This window comes from Lolium rigidum, chromosome 2, assembly GCF_022539505.1.
Source record: "Lolium rigidum isolate FL_2022 chromosome 2, APGP_CSIRO_Lrig_0.1, whole genome shotgun sequence".
NCBI classification, from domain to species: Eukaryota; Viridiplantae; Streptophyta; class Magnoliopsida; order Poales; family Poaceae; genus Lolium; species Lolium rigidum.
In genome coordinates, this window is record NC_061509.1 from 185,821,330 (window position 1) to 185,841,555 (window position 20,226).

The 20,226-nt window shown below is 42.9% G+C and overlaps 3 protein-coding genes across 3 annotated transcripts; all 3 read left to right on the forward strand.

The window, feature by feature from the left end:
- Nucleotides 1-418: 418 nt before the first annotated feature.
- Nucleotides 419-9,460, forward strand: LOC124692715 (mRNA export factor GLE1-like). The gene is made up of 15 exons (XM_047226144.1): nucleotides 419-456; nucleotides 568-714; nucleotides 799-942; nucleotides 1,034-1,157; nucleotides 1,240-1,388; nucleotides 2,554-2,725; nucleotides 2,998-3,166; nucleotides 4,452-4,546; nucleotides 4,750-4,820; nucleotides 5,129-5,210; nucleotides 6,732-6,827; nucleotides 7,518-7,601; nucleotides 8,076-8,204; nucleotides 8,587-8,709; nucleotides 8,793-9,460. Exons 1-15 carry the CDS (start codon nucleotides 446-448, stop codon nucleotides 9,009-9,011), a joined length of 1,815 nt encoding a protein of 604 aa, XP_047082100.1. The 5' UTR covers nucleotides 419-445; the 3' UTR covers nucleotides 9,012-9,460.
- Nucleotides 9,461-9,865: 405 nt separating this feature from the next.
- LOC124687830 (rhodanese-like domain-containing protein 11, chloroplastic) lies at nucleotides 9,866-12,767 on the forward strand. The gene is made up of 10 exons (XM_047221566.1): nucleotides 9,866-9,999; nucleotides 10,086-10,205; nucleotides 10,396-10,503; nucleotides 10,595-10,691; nucleotides 11,037-11,076; nucleotides 11,148-11,222; nucleotides 11,684-11,771; nucleotides 11,839-11,906; nucleotides 12,196-12,268; nucleotides 12,356-12,767. Exons 1-10 carry the CDS (start codon nucleotides 9,883-9,885, stop codon nucleotides 12,437-12,439), a joined length of 870 nt encoding a protein of 289 aa, XP_047077522.1. The 5' UTR covers nucleotides 9,866-9,882; the 3' UTR covers nucleotides 12,440-12,767.
- A 1,531-nt stretch (nucleotides 12,768-14,298) lies between these two features.
- LOC124692716 (serine/threonine-protein kinase AFC2-like) lies at nucleotides 14,299-17,375 on the forward strand. The gene is made up of 12 exons (XM_047226145.1): nucleotides 14,299-14,409; nucleotides 14,839-15,022; nucleotides 15,147-15,173; nucleotides 15,307-15,460; nucleotides 15,577-15,625; nucleotides 15,724-15,838; nucleotides 16,006-16,097; nucleotides 16,200-16,356; nucleotides 16,446-16,510; nucleotides 16,588-16,685; nucleotides 16,780-16,882; nucleotides 16,970-17,375. Exons 1-12 carry the CDS (start codon nucleotides 14,314-14,316, stop codon nucleotides 17,117-17,119), a joined length of 1,290 nt encoding a protein of 429 aa, XP_047082101.1. The 5' UTR covers nucleotides 14,299-14,313; the 3' UTR covers nucleotides 17,120-17,375.
- The last annotated feature ends 2,851 nt before the right edge of the window (nucleotides 17,376-20,226 follow it).

Sequence of the window (20,226 nt, forward strand, 5' to 3'; positions counted from 1 at the left end):
GACCGCGCCCGCCTCTACATCCGCCGCCGACGAGCTCTCCGCAGCAGCGAGCTCTCCGGCCGACCGTCGACCTCGTCCTCCCCCAGCAGCGAGCCCAAAAGAAGTCACCCTAACATGGCCGATGGCAGGTAGAAGCATGCTTTAGAAGCGGAGCGCCCAGCCGCCGCCGTCCACCAAGCGCCGCCTCCCTCGTCGATATACACCATCAACCTCCGACGAGACGCCCGGGATTCCCCGTCCAGTCCTCCCGTCTGCCTCGCCACTCCCGACGAGAATCCACTACACCGCCGCGCCGATCCCCAGCGGTTCCTCAGTTCTCCGCCCCTAACCCTAGCCGGTAGCAGGGCGGCGCGGGCGTCCCTGCGCCAACGGCATTCCTGCCCCGCCCATCGCCGGCGGCGTGCAGCACCCCACCCAGCAGGCGCTCCAAGCCTCCAACGGCACTATGGCAGTCAGGTTCAACCTCCAAACTTTGCAATTGCGGGTTGTCCAACTCCTCCCCCATGTCCTCCATCTGAGGTGGTGTTCCTCGACACTGACCTGCCCCCTCTGCCCCCTCTATTGCAGTGCGTTCGCGCGCATGGAGCTGCGGTGCCCCAGGGAGCTCGACCCCCGCCCGAGCTGGACCCTCGGCGACGTCCTCACCGAGCTCGACGCTCTCCAAGCCACCCGCCTGGCAGCAACGCCCTCGCCCCTCAAGCAGCCGCCGGAGTGGTATCTCGCATCTCCCTCGCACTTTTACACCTGTTCGATTTGCGGCTGCATCTGACTGTACTTTTTTTCGGGGGGTCTATTCAGGGCTAGCAGCGCGAGGGAGAAGGCCTTCGTGATGCGGGTGGAGGAGGACGATGGTTCCGAAGAGGAAGAAGATAGCAGCGACGAGGATGCCCGGGCTATCGTGACCACCGGAGCGAGGTTCTCATGCAACGATCTCGAATTGAGGTGAGAGTTTGAATTGATACCGCAATTTTGTTCCTGCAGGTCCATTTTCTTCATGAAAGAAAATCATGCGTCCTTGTCTGCTTATTCCTAGCAGCTTTGAGGAATCCGAGGATGAATTGGACTGCAGCGGTGCATCATACAACCTGATGGAGAAAAGGAGCATAGAGAAGAGCGTTCTCCTTGAGCTGGAACGCGAGCACCAACTCAAAATTCAAGTGTGTACTGGGCATTCCAATCTCTTCTTCTTCTCTAGCAGTTTGCTAGTTTCCTTCACTTATGATGTTTGACCTTCATCAGGAGGAAGTTAGAAGTAAGCTATCTTCGTTGGAGGTGTGCCACCAAAATGAGATCCAGAGAACAGTTTCTGCATTTGCTCGCCTTCAGAAAGACGCTGAATCACGAAAAGAGTTAGATAGAAGGCTAGATGTCCTGTTCCAGAGAAGAATGTACGTACTCACTTATTTATCATTTCTAATGCTTCTTAAATAAACTACTCTACTTTTCTAGAATTTTCAGACCAATTCTATATTTCACTGGATCTTTGGTGAATAACATTTTAGATACAAAGGAAGAAGCTCTCATACTATTCCAGCATTAAGCTTCATGATATCAAATTATCTTTAGTTACTGGTATTTTTGGCAGATAACAAGCTAATTGGCTAGTTTTGTTGTAGTTTGGCAAGACTGCATTGTTAGCAAATTTTTGGTTTCTTTGTGAAGTTATCCCATCAGTTTGTTTGATGGTATAGGGAGTTTATGGAATGGAAATTGGTGTCTCGTGAGTGAAAAGGTGTAGAGATTTATTTATTTACAAAAGGCAGAAGGTTGTAAAACTTGCTTTAAAGGCATTTATTTTTTTCCAAAATAGTTATATGTACAATCACTGGACATATGTCCGTTAGATCGATCAGATGACTGATGGCTAATGCCAGTATGCCGCTAGTCTATTACCTTGATACTATGTTTGGTTTTTCTTCCACTATATACAACATCCCTGATTATAATTTGTTTAAACATGCTACTTATGCGAGCAAAGGAGATTCTTTCTAAGTTTTAGGTTTCAACGTTCAAGTTTGCCTTTCTTGCTTACAACTGGCTGACCTGTGCCATGCATAATATATAAGTAATTAAATATACTCTATGCTAGTATGCTTGTAGTGTGGAGTTTGATCAAATGATGAGAGTACAAGACCTAAGGTTTACAATGTTTGGTTATCTAATCTGTTCTCTTTGGTAACATATCCATCTTGCATCCTAATGGTTCTTCTGTTTGGGCCTTTATATCTTTTGTAACAAGTGTCTTCTTTTCTTCTTCAGAATAACATTTGCCTGCCTGTTATAGGATTATGTTCTGTTAAACTATCAATTCTGTAGATTTCTTCATTGTTATTACAACATCTGACAATTAAAAAAGCCCAACAACATTCCAGTTCATTCTTCAGAGTTCTATTCTTTTTCCCAGAAACGTTGCTTGGTAGGGTTTGTAGATAGATTGTCTTTCTTAGTGAGTCACAGACTCGCCTGATAGATGTTGGACAACTTTGTAACACTTCTAATCTATAATAATCGTTTGTTTGACTCAGTATCATATTACGCCCTTGCTTCTTGCAGTGCAGAAGTACTGGATAAACACTTGTCTATGGTCCAAAGTGACCATGAACAGAAATCCCAGATATTGGAACGGAGAATAAAAGATGATGCAGCTGTTGAAGAAGCTAAAAGACGGGAGCAATCAATGAAGGATGAAAAAATAAAGCAGGAAAGGACCCGGCAAGAAGCAGAGGTTTGTTTGCTCAGATTTGTTATTAAGTAGGTCTCTTCTTATACACATGGTTTGTTAATTTGGGTCCTTAGTCCATTTCTGTAAAATTTGGTGTGGAGTGGGTTTGTTTGTTCTATCTAATTTGCTGTTAACTTTTCCTCCAGTCAAAGCATTCTGCTTTTTCCTCAGGTGTTCACTACCAAGTGTTATTTCAGGAAAACATTTCTTCGCTTTAATGCTAGTCAGTTAAATGCCTGCGTGGTTAACCTGAAACTTCATGAACGATGATGCAGGCCAGGCAGAAGGCAGCTGCAAAATTAGCAGCTGAAGCACAAAAAGCAGCATATGAGGCTGCTAAAAAGGAAGCTGCAGAAAAGGAAGCTGCTAAATCGAGGGCAGAAGTAGTTTCCACATCTGGCCAAACTTCTCAGAACAATATTGATATCAAATCAGAATTACCAGGTGCGTCTCACTTCTGTAGAACTGATTTCTAAAACCGAGTCAATTCGCACACAACAATTTCTATCCTGTTCCCTCATTTCAAGAAGCTGTGGAATAAGTTCAAAATAATTCATGGATGTTCATCAAGAGTTCAAGACAATTTTTTATGTATGCTAGTACATGTACACTTGCAAAATCTGGTACAAAAATAGCAAACTAGTACAAGGCTGAGTAGTTAATAGTATGCTATCAACACAAATTTTTGTGTGTATGGTGCATGGAGTCATACTTTGAACCAGATTTTTCAAGTGTACATGTACTAGCATGTTCAACGTCCATGTGTTTGTTTCCAAATATTCCATGACCTTGTGAAGTAGGAGAAAATAGAGGGAATATAGGGTGCGAATCAACCTGGCTGGAGATACAGTTTTTTTTAAAAAAAGGAGATACACATTTTTGGACAAGTTATTTCTTATTATTGGTCAGAATTTACGAAATTGTCACTGTGGAATCTTATAATATGAAAATTTGAGTAAATACGCCCGCAGTACAGCAACTTGGCTTGTGGCACTTTCGTCCAACATCATGCAAAGTGCTTGTTCAGTATCCTTGAATTGCGGGAGCACTTATGGTCCAAGCGATGCCATGGCGCTGTATTACTACCGATGTGGCCATCTCAGTGGAAAGGTGTGCGAGTGAGACTAGGGATTTTGGAGCCAATGCTAGAAAATTAGGGATTTGGAGGAGAGTCTGGGATGTTTAAGGAGTCAGGCTAGCGGATCGGTCATGCGCGCGCGTGCAACTTTAATCCCACGAGCCAGGTCGGCGTTATACGCTTCTGTTGTGTCGTTTGGAGTTTGGACCTTATGTTCTCCTGCAAGCCAACTTCAATGTTCTGAAGGAGCGTTTTGTGAGATGTTGGACTAAAGTGCTCTCACAAGCTAACTTGTTGCACTGAGGTCTTCATTTACTCTTAAAATTCTGTGTGCTGGATTCTAGGATCCATGCTAAGGATTTTGTAGTTCTTTCATGAAACACATATTGTGCGCTTTAAGCATACAACCATTAATATAATGTAAATAAAACTCTAGTATCTGCAATTTCATGCATTCACAACTCAACAATAACTTATCAAGTATTGCTACCTATCCTAGTCGTTGGTTCTCAACTACATTGCTATGGCCCAATTCTTACTAGAAAAGGGGGGCCAAGTGTTTTCCCTCGTACAAGGAAAAATTAACTTTATCTGCTGTATGTTGATTTATGAGGATTACTGTTAATGAATTAATTGTCATATTTATACCAGGGATCAAAGTCTATGCCAATAGTTCTGCATTAAAAGCGGAATCGCGGGGGCGTGCATTACATGATCAAGTGCCATCAAACATTTACCTCAGCAAGGTATTATTTTCTTTGAAGGATAGATGTCTTCAGTTGCAATTTGGAACAACTTGCTGCAAGCCTGCAACTGGTTGATTCAACAATTCTGATATGTACTTTCCCAGTTTCCGTTGTACTGCTATATGTTAGCTGCTCTTAACCTATATGTAGCATACTGCTTACCTTTATGTCTGTATTGACTGATACCATGTTATATTGTGCAGGATTACAGCCGATATGACCGACAAATTGGAAAGTCTATTAGTAAACTTATGCCTACTATAGACAGTGTCAAGTGAGTAATTACCATGACATTAACTATTCAAGTTAATGTTTATCTGGCATGTTCCAGTAGCTTGCACCATTCGATTACTCAACTTGTGGACGCATGCTTTTAAGTATCTGTTGCTGTTTGTTTTGCCAGCAGACTACAAGGCTATTAGTTCCGATTTATTGTTACTTATACTCTTTTTTCTCAATTGGATGTGTACGATAAATGCAAATACTAGTTAGTTACCTTTTGTTCATACCAATTGCTGTTCAGTTCTATGTTTCATCTGAGCTCTTATTTAACTTGAATCCTTACTTAATTGTTCCTTGCAGAGCCAGGGCCAGTGAGCTTATTAAAGCTTTAGATGGACAAGAATGTCCTCGCCCAATTGCTTGTCGTTTATTCGCAGACAAGGTAGCTACTTTATTTCTGTAACCTCATTTTTAGAAGAATTTCATGATCTATGCCCGGTATAATAAAACTAGTCTAGGGCTTAAATCCTGGTTTTCTTGTTTGCGCAATATGTACTTTTGCTGGTGCCATGATGATGGCACCTTTTGTCTTGGGAGAAACATGGTATCACTACTTGATTTGTTGTATTTACATAGTCTTTGTATTACAATCTAGATGATGTGTTTCCTCGTAGCTGCTATTTTTTGTTCTGAACACACTCATGTATTAAATTGAAACTGACATTCATGTTAGTCCTTAACGATGTAACTATATCTCCTGGGTGGAACATTAGCAAATATAATATGCACATATATAAATTTTTAGACAGATAAATATGTCTTAGGGAAGATACATCGGCACATCACCTGTTGTATTCAGAACCCTCCCATACTGCTACCATGCTATGCAGCATTTGGAAAAACGTTGTTGCTGACCGGTGCTGGACTGATCAGTACAGGGTTTGTAGTCTATTATTCTGATTGAGCATCTAAAAACTCGCTTTGATTGCATTTCCAAATAAAATGTGTGTATAACCTTGCTTCAATCATTTGAATAAAAAAGCGAACAGATCTTCGAGGCAGAAACCACCTGCTTTATAGGTTTCAATATACATTATTCCGTTTTGACGTAACTAACTTCTTAATAATAAAAAAAAGGGCGTACCCAGTGCTGGGGAAGGGTATTTCTAGGCAGAGTCAGGGATAAATTCTTAAGTTTCCAAAAATGGCATATGCATTTTCTTCTTCTTTGCATCATGGTGTTAACTGCATAAGTTATGTGCATGGCGAGGTTACTTTTATAGGAAAGATATAGGCCAGATTAGGGTTACAGATTAGTATCCATTGGATTAGGTTCCTTGAGGACTAAATAAGCTTCACTATATAGTGGGGGCGTTTAGCATACCTATCTAGGATCAAGCAATTGATTTAGTAAACTAGTCTTTCCCAAGTTAAGCTGATGATCCAATGCTCATAACATCATCACCAAATTCTTACTGCTAGCCAGTGCCCCTTAAATACTGATGAAATTGTCTGCAATTTTCATTTCACTTCCATTTACAATGTTGTATATTCTAGACCACAACCGTGAAGGTTTATTTTAGGGAACATGGAGTTATGAATCGAGATGAATCCCATCAACTCAGATTATGTACATTCTAATGTTTCGCTTGATATTAACAGCTTCTGTTGTATTGCTTATGGCACACATAGTAAAAAGATAGCCTTTTTTCAATAGTATGACTGTATGAGCCTACACAGTTATACAAGTAACATACAAAGTGTGGATAATAACAGTTACTTTACAAGGTATTTTACTACTAATTGCTAATATGATCTTAAGGGTTCCCTGTTCTTGATTTGGAAATTTTTGGTCTTCTTATATACTAGAGTTTAGATTCCTATGTGTTGTCGTTCATTTTCTGACATACTGAGCTTCTACATAATATTGTACACATCAATAATTTACCTGATTTTCTTGCAGATGATTTCAATAGTGAAGAGTCGAAATCCAAAGGACAAAACCTTTGGAAATTTGGCCTTTGCTTGTGGATATGTCATGCTGCTAGTCACTAACCAGGTATCTTTTTTTATTTGTTCTGCAGGGTAATGCCGATTAGTCATTACTGAGTGAATTGATGCCTAGAATTTGCTATTTAGTTTGTGTTAATTCAGTGCTAACACTGCTATATAGTTGAACAAAGCCGAGAATTCTGTTAACTTTCTGATAACATAGTTCTTTCGTGCAATTGTGGTGCATATAACATATCTTTGACATCTTGGAAGGCAGAAGTGCGTATGCTGCATTCTTGGTTACCAGGACTTATTGTGTGTGATACTCAAAATAGTCTCTGGTGGAAATATACTTTGCTTACATGACATATCAGTTTGAATTGTGTTGAACTAAAGTCTGACAACAATAAGTTTGTATGTAATTTAGTGCCGAGTTTAAAAGATCACTTTGAGCAGCTCAGTATAGAAGTGCCAGTTGGTGTTGATAAACACATGGCCACTGTAGATGTTCTGTGAGGATATATACTGTCATTTTGGCTGTCTGAAAAGCAATTTTGCACCCTCATGTTGCTATGAAGATGCGGCCTTTCCTATTTCCTATGGCTTCGGATGCTTGCAGTCTTCGTTGTGGCGCTAGTATGACGATAATCAATCATTTACATATTCCACGCTTAACTCTTCTTTCAACGCAGTTTGATAACAAGTACAAAGAAAATACAGTCCATTGTTTTGTCATGTGACACATGTGTATGCGCAGGTACCAGATGCAATGGATTATCTCCTAGCCGAGTTCCATAAAGTTTGCATGTACACAGTTCCGAAACATCTGCATGCTTTGAATGTAAGTCTGCATGTCACTGAACTTTTCAGCATTGTTGCGCTTTCTTATCTTTTTTGGGGTAGCGAAAATTCTGAAATTGTTTATGTTTTGATGTTGCCATATCTTGCACTATGTGCGTAAAAGATATTACCCCCGTTCCAAAATGTCAGCCTTTAGCTTTCTAAAAAGTCTAGTTAAAAAAGCTAATTTAGCTTTCTAAAAAGGCTTACATTTTGGAACGGACATAGCCCGGTGGTTGGGATGGGCTGATGCATCCCCGCCCGCCCAGGTTCGGAGTCTCCGCACTCACAATTTGGTGTCGTACACACAGTCACTTCTAGTAAAATCACAGCGCTTTGGGTTTCTTCCCCTTAAAGCCAAACAAAAAAAATTCAACTGTGAATGCACCTGGTTTTATGGTTCGTAAATATGTAGTATTCTTATATTAGTTTTGTCTAATGCATTTGGATTATCTCATGATATGTACTTGCTTAGGCACAAGCACGGAACACAGATTACTTCAGGCTTATTGGCTACCAGGAGGAAGATGGAAAACTTCAGAGCACTGAGGCATATTTGGTAAATGTTGCTGCATACGTCAAGCTTTATGCTGCCATGATTCAGGTGTGTACAGTCCTTGTCTAGACATCACCAGTTTGCTAAAAACAGCAATTAAGTCTAATTAGTCATTGGTGGTAGATATATGTATTTAATGTTCTGCCTTCTCCCTACTAATTGACCGTTTTCCTGTTAAGCAGCCCGCTAGTTTAAATTCCAGCACAGTAATGCTTGTTATGTAAAATACAAATTATGGTTTGCCGTGGTGTGTGCATTGCATGTGGTAAACCGTGGCGAGTTACTCCTCAGATCCATAATAATTGTCGGGGCCCCTGACACTTATTATGGATTGGAAGGAGTATTACATACCATGTTTTATGATAATCACATTATCAAACTTTTGTTTTGCAATAGAAGAGAAATATTGACTGCATAACTTTGTCTGCAGACAGAAATCAAGGGTGTGCGGCATCCACATGGCTTAGCTGAGGGATGGAAATGGCTTGCAATGTTCCTCAATTCTCTCCCAGCCATCACAGCCACTGCTTGTGCCCTTCATGCTTTCCTCAAGGTAGAAATCTGCAGCAGGACTTTTGTGCTTTGTGTTTGACTGTCTGTTGACACATTACCTAACCAGGATTCTGCTCTTTTTAGATGGCTGGGTTTGCGCTTCACAAGAAATATGGATCCCAATTCATGAAAATTCTGGATGTCATATCACGGCAGTTCATACCAGCTTTGAAAGAACAAGGCCCGAAAGTTCAGGCAGAGGCTATCAGTAATCTACAAAATTATCTGGATGACAAAAAATATCTGGAGGAGCCAGAAGGGCAGTACCTTGCCCAGCAGCTGCTATCAAAAGGGTACATGTGAATATCAACACTGGATCGGCATGGAGCTATCAGCTATGGTGTATGGGCGCTGGCCACTTGGTCGTTCATGATTAGCAGCAGCAGTTTCTAACTGGTTCGCCATGTGCTCAGAGAGGCAGTAGTATTCCGTCGAGGGAGTGTGCTGCACGGTTATAACTATGGAGAAGCCCAGGACCGTCTTGAAGATGAATACTGTTTTAGATAGCCTTCATGTATGGTCTTGAAAGATAATTTTTGATATCACGGGTTTCTTATATTTTTATGTGGCACATGTGATCTTGAACATGAATTAGGATAAGTGGAGGTCATGCCATTTGTTGTATTGCATGTGTGTACTGTGAGGGCAAATGTTCCCTCAGTTTGAAGTCAACGTCATTCCGAATGTAATTCCTTTTTTGCGAAAAAAAATCTGAATTTAATTCAGCTGCGTTGAACAAATTATTGTTTGTACTCCCTCCGTCCCACGAAGGTTGTCAAACTTTGGATGTAACGAATGAAGGTTGTCTTGAGATTTGTCAAACTTTGGATGTATCTTACATACAAAGTTTGATAAATCTCAGACAACCTTCGTAGGACGGAGGCGAGTAACATCAAACACTTGACAAATGTCTTGTATTGCTTATGGATTCTTGTTAGTACTAGTAGCAGAAGCAGCCATGATGTTCAGTGCGGCTCTCAGTCTTGTTTCAGACTTGAGTGCATGCATCTGTTTCAGGCCTGAGCATCATCAGTCCAGTTCCCTAGTCCCCACAATGTCTGCAGTTGCCCACTCCCTTAGCCAATTGCAGAGCCGAGTTGGAGTTGCGGATAAAGGTACGGCTAGAAAAGCCTAAAACCTCCTGCCTGCGAGTCTGTCTGAAAGGAGCAAGAAAATGGCAGCGCCACCTCTGAGCCTCGCACGCCGCGTCGCCGGCGCATCCTCCCCGGCCGCCGCGGCGCATTCCTCCTCCCGTTCCAGTCACTTGCGTCCTCGCCTGCTCCCTTCAAAGGTGCGTGGATATTTTTCGCTTGGCTCACTCCCCAATTCCCTGTGCTTCTCTTATTGCCCTGAACTGCTGGTGGTTGTGCTGTGCAGAGGTGGAGCGGGGTGGTGAGGATGGGGGCGGCAGTGGGAGGCGGGCAGGGGGGCGGGGAGGAGGAGGAGACGAGGCAGGCCAAGGAGATGGCCGCCGCCAGGAGGCGGTGGGAGACGCTGGTGAGCTCGCTTCACCTCTCTTCTAGCCTTCTGCCCAAACTTCCTCTGAATTTACAGTCATCTAGGAACTGCAGCGATGTTTTTAGCTCAAGCTCTGTTGTTTGGATTCGGCATCCATAATCTGCGTGATGAATTTCTGAATGCTCGACTGCTGTTATTTTTGTATGGCTCTGGAATTCTCTGCCTGAAGATCAGGGAGCAGAAAATCAAGACCCTTACACCCAGGGAAGCTGGCTACACGTTCAAACTGACGGACAAGGTCCTTCTGGATGTTAGGCCCTCAAATGAGCGCCAAAAGGTTCGTCTTTCTTCAACAAAAGCTATCCCTAGTGTTAGGGAACTGTGGATGGTCATGGTCATATCTTTTCTGTCCTTTGATCATATCGCAGGCCTGGGTGAAAGGCTCTACCTGGATTCCTGTATTCGATGTGGATACATCGTCTGATGTGAATGGCCTCAGCAAGAAAGCATTCAGCTTTGTTATGGGTATGACAAACTAACTTCTATTTACCATCTGCAGCCAAATTCCGTTGTGGTACTGACTGTTGGTCGGGCTGTCTTGTAGATGTTTTTGGGCTATAGTTTTTTTCATCATATAAGCTGGCATATGAGATTACAACATGGATTTTGTTTTAAGTGTACCGAATCCGAACTGGAGACTAAGATAATAGTGCTTCAAAGATCAAATACAACTACTAGATGTAGATCATGTATTTCATTTCAACATGCGTGTTCTTTTTTGTGATTTTTTTTAAACTCTTAGATTACCATCGTTTTTAACTGAGACTTCAAGTGTGACTGAACTCTCATGATCTCATCCATATTGCACAGGTGGCTGGTGGAGTGGCAGCTCAACAATGTCATTCAATAAGTATGCAACTTAAGTTAAACTTGTGATTTGTATTTCGGAACCATTCGCTGAATTTTAGATCAAATTTCCAGGAATTTTGTACAACAGGTCCAGGAGAAGTTCCCAAAAGATACAGATATTATCCTAGTGTGCCAGAAGGGACTGAGGTAATTACTTGTTAGCTCCATTACTGAGTTACTGATGCTTGACTGTAATGCATGACACACTGATAGCACACATGTAGATGTTTTCTCACCTGGCTTGTCTTTGGAGAAGTTACATTTATTCATATGTTGTCCTTTAGGAGGTAGTATTATCTTTTGATTTTTGTCTTAGAACTCACCATGCAACAAGAAAGTTGTCTACCATTTATACCAAGCTTAAACTTAGCTTGTTGTCTTCATATCATGCTGCTTATATTCACAAGATGCTATTTGAGCATCCTAAATCTCCTGTCATTGGACTGGAAAGCCGGTGCTTTCAGTTCCAATAATTTATTTTAGTGGTGCTACTGCTACATATTCTAGCGTTCATCATGGAATTTGTGCGATCAAGATCCGGCGTAGAATTAGTGAGAGATTCTTCTATGTTTTTGACTGACTGTTATGATTTCTCCAAAACTTGTCAGATCAATTGCTGCTTCCGAGCAACTTTACAATGCTGGTTTTGAAAATTTATTCTGGGTTCAAGGAGGGCTAGAAGCTGCTGAAGAGGAGGTAGGATATGACTCAGTGGATCGCTGTATTTGCTGTTTCGGAGTTATATTAAGTTCATTTCTTTTAGGATTTCGAGCGGGAAGGTTCCCAGCCTTTCAAGCTTGCTGGTATTGGTGGCGTTTCTGAATTTTTTGGGTAAGTTCCAGGACCTCAACTATTTCACCTATGATAGTGTAGTGTCAGTGTGACTGTTATTTCTCTAACCAAAATGGTACCAAGGTATGAGCTTGCCGCTAACCTAAATCTTCAGCTATCAAACTACATTACACATTGATATAAGCATGGTATTGTGGGTTTCATAATTCTGAGATGAATGCAAATATTTTTCAGCATTCCACATAAACATTTAGCATTTCCCTCCAATAGTTAAATGGCATCCATCAGGGAACTGGTCCTAAATCTTACTTTGACAACATCATTTCAGCTGGACGGATCAGCAGCGTGCACAGGCTGCAAAAGAAGGATGGAGCTATCGGCTGCTTTTCACGGGCCGATTGGTAAATCAGTCTGAAAAATAAACACACATTGATATCGTTTTCTGCCAAAGATAGGTTTTTAATACATTCTTCTTGTTGGAACTACAGGTTGGAGCAATCGTGCTAGCAGATGCTTTATTCGTTGGTGCACAAAATATTGGCCCCCTGCTTCAGCAATTGCAGTCTCATTAACGGATCGATTTTTTTGCCAGAGGAAAATGTTGTGGTGTTGAAGCTAACTTGGGTGGCTTGTCTTGAGAGACACCAAGCAACTGGAAAAAGGACACAATGGCAGCTGTTCCAGGCCTGTAATCATAGAGACAGAGTGTTCTTTCATGCTTATAGATGTATCTAGTCATGAATGTAGAGCCTTATTTGGTATCTAGGAGTAACACAAATTCGGGCCACACAGGTTACTCTGAGGAGTATGAAATTTGGTGGAGTTCGCAAATCTCAAAATCTCATATGAAATCTTGAGCATCAAATAGGTCATGAAATTTAATAACGTTTGTGAGGTGCACCAATGTGGCAAACTGGCAATACATCCAAGTCGGGCGTGTGGTTTGCAAGGTGCGGCTCTCAAATTGGCCGATTGTCATGTTGTGTCGTCCGACTGGTAGTCTTCGGCGACTTGCTACACTTTTTGAAGTTGAACTAGAAAAGTTATGCTCTATTGCAAGTCTTCATTTGGCTTGCATCTCGGGGCGATTGTAGGGCCGCGGAGGCTCACGAGGCATGGGTTCAAGCATGCCCCAAAATGTGTGATGTGCGACTACCAATCAAAGGCAACCATGGACCATCTCCTTACCTGCAGCCCTGTTGGCACATCTTGTGACATGAGGTGCTATCACTTAGTGGTCTAGTGTTGTAATTACACGTGTGGACTCTATACGACTTGTATATAATCTCCTTTTCTATGAATGCGGCACTATACACATGATTTATTTTACGTTTTATTTAAAATGTTAATATTCTTAATTTGCATAGCGGCTATCTTGAGATTTTACTTGTAGATAAAAAAATGGGTTGTTTTGTTAGTAACCACATTTTGTTATGCTGTCCCACCTGAAATTAGGCATGTTTGTCCTCAAGTTATGCATGCGTCTTTTTTGTGATAAAATCCGTGCCATGCAAAAAAGTAAAAGGTGTGCAAAAGTCTCTTAACCAAGCCAAAGTGGGGCTATGAATTACTTAGGAACCTTAAAGCCGACCCGCAAAAAAATTTGACAAAGATTGTGTAACACAACGATAAAGTCGACCCGCAAAAAAAAAAAAAAGGAAACAACGATAAAGTCAGCCCCCCACTAACCATGTCCTCCTCCTTGCTGGGTTTCCTGTTACGGGAGAATCCGATACTATCTCCTTGGAGGGCATCAGGTGCCGAATATTCGTTTGTGATAACCCAACTACGGTTAAGAGATCAAACCGCAGTTATGCTTCCCAATTCCACGCAAGGCGTCCTGCCCGCAAGTAACTGGGTGGTGGGACATAACAAATCATGACCCACATGTCATTGTGACTTGTGCAATTTTTCCCCAACCAGTTCACTCAGATGCTCGCGAGCGTGTAAGCCCGTGGTTTTGGCCCTACCGGACAAACACCTAACTGACATGTGGGTCCACCTAAAGCTGGTCCCACAAGTCATTGGGTCTGGCTGGATAAGCTGGTAAGGAAACTGCGAGCAGGATTCCGTTCGCCAAAACAAACAAAGGCACAGCGCGAAACGGAGGAACGAGCGGTCCACGATCCGAGCGAGGGACGCGTCTCCGACAGCCACCGAAACTTCTACCGACGCCTCCTCTAACCCGTCGCTGACGTGCGGGCCCGCACGGCTCCGAAGCCCAGCCGGGCCCGGACTTGTCAGTGGCACGGGCTGGAGCGGGTTGCAGTAACGCACCGCCTCGGTCACCGCAACCACCTAATCTCTCGCCCATAAACTGCGGGAGGCTAGGGTTACGGCCGCACGGAATCGCTCGTTCGTTCCTCTCTCTGCGCATCCAGAGACCAAACCAATCCTTCGTCCGCGAGAGCTTCGTACGTTCGGGAGCTAGACCACCGATCTAGCGATGGAGTGCCTCGCCGAGATGCCGCACGCGCCGCTCGACCGCCGCCCGCGCAAGCGCCAGCGCCTTGGCTGGGACGTCGGCCCCGAGATCGCCCAGGTATACCGCCGATCCGGACGCGATTTGACGTCTAGTTTGCAGATCTGTACGGTAGAGGCCGGTTTTCGTTGATTGGTGGTAGATCTGTTGTCGATTTCAATCGTTTTGATAGGCGGCTTACCGTAGATCTCTGGCGGTAGATGATTGTTCCTCATAGATTCGAGTCCCCTGCCGTGCCTGTCAGAATTAGGTCGTGGATTGGGCGAATTTTTAGTTGTTATGGCGTGTATAAGATTTTTTTTGGAAGGAATATTAATTAATTAATTAATTGGTTCATTATGATTTGTTGGCACTTCTTAATTAGGTTATGGATTGTTTACCTGAATATTTCTGTATGGGTTCGGATGACGTTACTAGTTTCTGCACAACATTACTTATCTTGTGAAGTCTTTTATGATACTTATGTTCTATACTTGTCCGTTTCTGCAGATAAAATTTTGTGGGCAAGAGGTTTCGAATGTGCTCACTGCTGTGACGTTGGGGCTCTCATCAGGCGGCATTGTTTCCTCCCAGGAGGCGCAAGAGCTCCTTCGTCTGGCGACCCCTCCTCTCAGAGAAGATGACAAGGATGGACACTATGTTTTTGCTGTGGGAGACAACCTCACACCTCGCTGTAATTACCTTGCCAGAATTTAATTATTTATTTCTTATTATGATTGGAGTGTTCTATCAATCAACTTTTATAATTCTCAACATTTCTCCAATTTTTTTCTTATGGATTATTTTCATGTCTGCAGACAGGATTAATGCAAAGATGGGTGAAGGTCAGTCTGGACAGAAGCCTATTTTAGTTCTGTTGATATGGGGGAACTCTCAAGGCGTTTCCCGCTGTTTTTGTGGATGACGGTCAACAGGGTGGTGTTCTCATGATTGGATGTGTTTCTGCCAATACAACAGGTACCTTTGGTCAGGTGTTGGAATGTTGGGATAGGGAACGCAAGGAAATGGTGGCAATTAAGATCATCAGAGGCATTAAGAAGTACAGGGATGCTGCAATGATTGAAATTGGCATGCTCGAGCAGATATGCAAATATGAAAAAAGCAGATCCAGGTGAGTCCTCAGTTTCACTTCTACAGTTCCTATGATGTATATATACTATATGTTCTCTCTGTGCCCTTTTTGTTTTCACAAGGTTGCTTGTATATATAAGCTGGTCTATTTTGCAGTTGTGTTCAAATTCGGAACTGGTTTGACTATCGTAACCATATCTGTATTGTAAGTACATCATTAGATTATATGGCAGTTATGATCTAACCACAAGAGATAACCCTGTTGAGCTTAAACGTTGGTGAATTTGAATGAATGGTGAGCAGGTCTGTGAGAAGCTTGGACCAAGCTTATATGATTTTCTCCGGAAAAACAATTACCGAGCATTCCCAATTGCCGTAGTTCGGGAGGTTGCCAAACAACTGTTGGAATGTCTAGCATGTGTGTGCACACTTCAACTACCCTTATACCTGCACTAGTAGATCATTTGATAATCCTAGGGTGTCATCCTTTGATGACCGTTATCATAGTACTTAATGATATTTTAGGAATATCTAACACGATTTTTGCTCTTCACATATTTATCTTCTCTGCAATGTGTGTTGCAGTTATGCATGAATTGCGCCTCATTCACACTGATTTAAAGCCTGAGAACATTCTCCTTGTTTCTGCGGAGTACACTAAAGTGCCTGATTACAAAGTATACGTTGTTCATTGACTAATTTGATCTTGCTGTTCTATATTTTGCTATCTTTTATTATTATTTGGGCACATGTGCTAATTCTTTCATATGAACTGATAGGTTTCATCCCGTTCCCCGAAGGAGGGATCCTATTACAAACGTCTGCCCAAGTCCAGTGAGATAAAGGTGATTGATTTTGGCAGCACGACATACGACCAACAGGACCAGACCTACGTTGTTTCTACTAGGCATTATCGGGCCCCTGAAGTTATCTTGGGTATCTTTCTTGTCCAATGAAAAACCTACGCCTTCAGCTAGATATTTGGTGTTTGTTCTTATATTTGTCCTGGGCGATGTTCTGTTCAGGACTTGGATGGAGTTACCCATGTGATATCTGGAGTGTTGGCTGTATTCTGGTAGAACTGTGCACGGTATGTTATTGGGGCTTGTTTTCATTTTCCACCAATCAATTACAACAATAGCCTTTTGAGTTACCGAGGTACTGCAGGGAGAGGCATTGTTTCAAACTCATGAGAATTTGGAGCATCTGGCTATGATGGAGAGGGTGCTTAGTCCGTTGCCATACCACATGCTTAAGAGGGCAGAGTATGTTGCTGTCTTTGATCCATCTCAGTGTAGTGAGCAGTCAGGCTTGTGAAGATTACCTGGTGACATGTGCTTATTTGTTCCTTATGTGTAGTCGACATGCTGAGAAATACGTCAGAAAGGGCCGTTTAAACTGGCCTGAAGGATGTGCTTCACGGGAGAGCATGAAAGCTGTCATGAAGCTGCCCCGGCTTCAGGTACTTCCCATTACCCCATTGCTGTAATGAATAGACCGTAAGTATTTGTGGCTCACAGTTGTGATCATTGATCTTGTTTGTAAGCAGAATTTGGTGATGCAAAATGTAGACCATTCGGCTGGCGACTTGATTGATCTTTTGCAAGGGCTGCTTAAGCATGATCCAGCAAGCCGCCTAACAGCCCAAGAGGCTCTTAAGCATCCATTCTTGATGGAGAAGAGTGAGCGAAGAAGATGAGGTGACTCTAGTAGAAGTGCTGACAGCTGCTTTGTCCCTAACTTGTGTCCGTTGTTCCTATAAAGCTTTTGCGATGTCCCAAATGTGACTTCCACAAGTGGTACTGCGCAAGCATCTGTATGTATAAATCGACAATTTGTCGAGGTGTATGTAGTGTAGTCAAAAGTTTAAGTTGTTTCAATCTTCTGAAACATGTATGTTGTCTGTTTTTGTTCCCAATTGAAGTGTTAATGAAAAATTGCAGTGAGATGTGACTTGTGAGTTGTGACGGTATTTTGGTTCTAGTTTACTGGCCGTCATCAGCTTCATCCGAATGGAAAGTGGAGACTGGAGAATGTGATAACACATCCCACATTTTAGTTGTAATATTAAAGATAGAAATATGCTGATAGGAGAAGGAAGCCATTTCCATATGAAAGTATATGTTACTAGAATCCTCTAAAGGGAAACCAAGCTGTTTTGGAAAGCACAAATTTCAAGAGAAGTTCAACAGCAATGTAAAGTATGGAAAATCAGATCTGCCATCACTATTTCCGCCGTAAAATGATAACTTTTTTTTTTTGCGGGGAATTCAGAGAGCTTTTATTCAACTAAAGCAGCTCCCGCCGAATCAGCAATAATGCTGATCTTAAGGAAGTCTGGGATACAATCTAGCCAGCTACTAGTCACCATCAAAGTGCAAGCTAGCTTAGCACAGAGGTGGGCCGAATTATTTGCTGATCTAGGTACAAACTGAATCGAAAAGAAACTAAAGTACTCTACTAGCTCTCCAACTTCTTGTAGAATGGGTGCCACGACAGAACGGTTGTCACGGCGATTGTTCCAGAGGCAAACAACCTCCAGGCAGTCGGTCTCCATCACCACCTTCGGATAACCACGTAGCCGTGCAAAAATTACACCGTCACGGAGCGCCAAAGTTTCTGCGATGAGTGGATCAGTAATGCCCTCATAGGGCTTACTCCAGGCACCAAGGTAACCCGTGCGAGATCTTGCAATCCCACCGGCTCCACCTTTGCGAACAGCGATCGACATCCCTCCATCCGTGTTGATTTTCACTAGATCATCATCGGGAGGTCGCCACCCATGGCCCGGCAAGGTTGCAGCAACCTTCCTTGGAACCTCCAAGACTGCAAGAGCTTCCTTAGCCATTTTCGAGACGCGGACGGGGTCATAGCTACCCTTATCATGTGTCCAACTGTTTCGAGAACCCGGATCGCCCACATAGTAGTAATCATCTTAGCTCGATCCGTATCCGAAAACATAGAGTCACGAGTAATATCCCGTGACCAAGTGAGAGGATGAAGTCTTGGGAGAGCAAAATCAAACCATCCTTGTGCTTCAGTCCAAAACCGTTGTGCATGATCGCATGTGATCAGCGCATGCATAAGGTCTTCATCTTTGGCGAGATAGATTTTGCATCTGCTCAGCTGAGAAATATGTCAATGCTTCAGCATAGCCTCAACAGGAAGAATGCCACGGAGAACCCTCCACCTACCTTTGGCATCACATTTAATTTCCAGAGAATAGTCCACATCTGTTTTTCTGTCGATGATGTCTCGGTTATCGTCCCTTCGTCTAGAGCAGCTTGCTCGTTGCGACTCATAAGAGCACGATACGCAGATTTTACAGAATACACGCCTGATTTCTCCGGAGACCAAGCACGGAGTCCTCCCCACCAGCACGCCTAAGAGGGATATTCGGAATGGCGTCGGCGTCGGGTGCGGTGAAGTTGTTCCCGACCATATCAATTTTCCGAGGAGCCAATGTCATGATCAATTAGTTCAGCGACTAAGTTGATAGCTTCTACATCATTGCCATTGCTCCATTGGATCGATGGCTTCATCGTCCGAGTTCCAGGGATCCACCTGTCATTCCAGACCGATGTAAGATTGCCATCCCCAATACGACTAATAAGCCCTTGTTCCAAGGCTTCACGACCCGCAACAACCGCTCTCCAAGTAGCGAGATGATCTTTTGGGAACTCGTTGCCTGCATAAATCCACAATACTGGATAATATCTAGCTTTTAACACACGAGAGCACAAGGAGTTGGGATTGGTGATCAACCTCCATCCGTGTTTTCCAAGCATTGCCACATTGAAACGCTCAAGCTCTCTAAAACCCATACCTCCCTTAATCTTTGGTTTTGTAAGAACATTCCGGGCAACCCAATGAATAGAGTTTCGGTCAAGGGAGCTACTCCACCGAGTATTTACCAATGATAGCCCTCAAATTATTGCAAACCTTTTTGTCGGCTTAAAGCAGCTCATACGTGTGTGTAGGGATGGATTGGATAACTGTTTTGAGAAAGACTTCTCTCCCTGCACAAGCAAGCATTCTTTCACACCCTTGGATTCTGCTGCGGATCCTTTCCGCAATATGATCAAAGGAGCCACTAGTAATGCGACCAACCGCTGTTGGTAAACCTAGATACCTTTCACCGAAAGCTTCCACAGGGAATACCCGGACGGACCTTCGGACTTTGTCTAACATGTTGAGGAGTATTCGGACCGAAGAAAATGGAGCTTTTATCTCTATTCACACATTGTCCGGAACAGTCTCCATAAACACGCAGAATGTCATTCGGACGCTCGAGCACTCTGTAGATTTTCCCCCATGAATGTCATACTATCATCCGCAAACAGCAAGTGATTAATCCACGGGGCTGTAGCACTAACTCGATCCCTCTATCCACCACACCATAGAGGTTTAGCAGAGCGAGTAAAGCCTTGAGCACATAAGAGAAATAAATACGGGGAGATAGGATCCCCTTGCCGAAGCCCTCTAGAAGGAGTGAAATATGGCAATAATTCCCCATTTACTCGGACAGTAAAACGAACAGAAGACACACACTTCAAAATCAATCTTACTGTGGTGTCACTGAAACCAAGCTTATACATGATCGCTTCAAGAAAATGCCAGTCAACCCGATCATATGCTTTCATCATATCAAGCTTAACAGCACACATATAATTTTTACCTTTCTTCTTCCTTCTCATTGCATGGACACTCTCGTAGGCAATCAACACATTATCCGTTAGAAGACGTCCAGGAACGAAAGCACTCTGCTCTTGCCCAATAATATCATCTAGAAAGACACGGAGTCTA

Excerpts from the sequence above, each read along its gene's own strand:
- LOC124692715 (XM_047226144.1), top strand. Across the intron at positions 1,389-2,553 it reads GTCCTGTTCCAGAGAAGAAT|TGCAGAAGTACTGGATAAAC; the intron begins GTACGTACTCAC and ends TGCTTCTTGCAG. Across the intron at positions 3,167-4,451 it reads TATCAAATCAGAATTACCAG|GGATCAAAGTCTATGCCAAT; the intron begins GTGCGTCTCACT and ends TATTTATACCAG.
- LOC124687830 (XM_047221566.1), top strand. The coding sequence starts at position 9,883 with ATGGCAGCGCCACCTCTGAGCCTCGCACGCCGCGTCGCCGGCGCATCC. Across the intron at positions 10,206-10,395 it reads GGAGGCGGTGGGAGACGCTG|ATCAGGGAGCAGAAAATCAA; the intron begins GTGAGCTCGCTT and ends CTCTGCCTGAAG. Across the intron at positions 11,077-11,147 it reads TCAACAATGTCATTCAATAA|GAATTTTGTACAACAGGTCC; the intron begins GTATGCAACTTA and ends TCAAATTTCCAG.
- LOC124692716 (XM_047226145.1), top strand. The coding sequence starts at position 14,314 with ATGGAGTGCCTCGCCGAGATGCCGCACGCGCCGCTCGACCGCCGCCCG. Across the intron at positions 16,098-16,199 it reads CTAAAGTGCCTGATTACAAA|GTTTCATCCCGTTCCCCGAA; the intron begins GTATACGTTGTT and ends ATGAACTGATAG. Across the intron at positions 16,357-16,445 it reads GGCCCCTGAAGTTATCTTGG|GACTTGGATGGAGTTACCCA; the intron begins GTATCTTTCTTG and ends TGTTCTGTTCAG.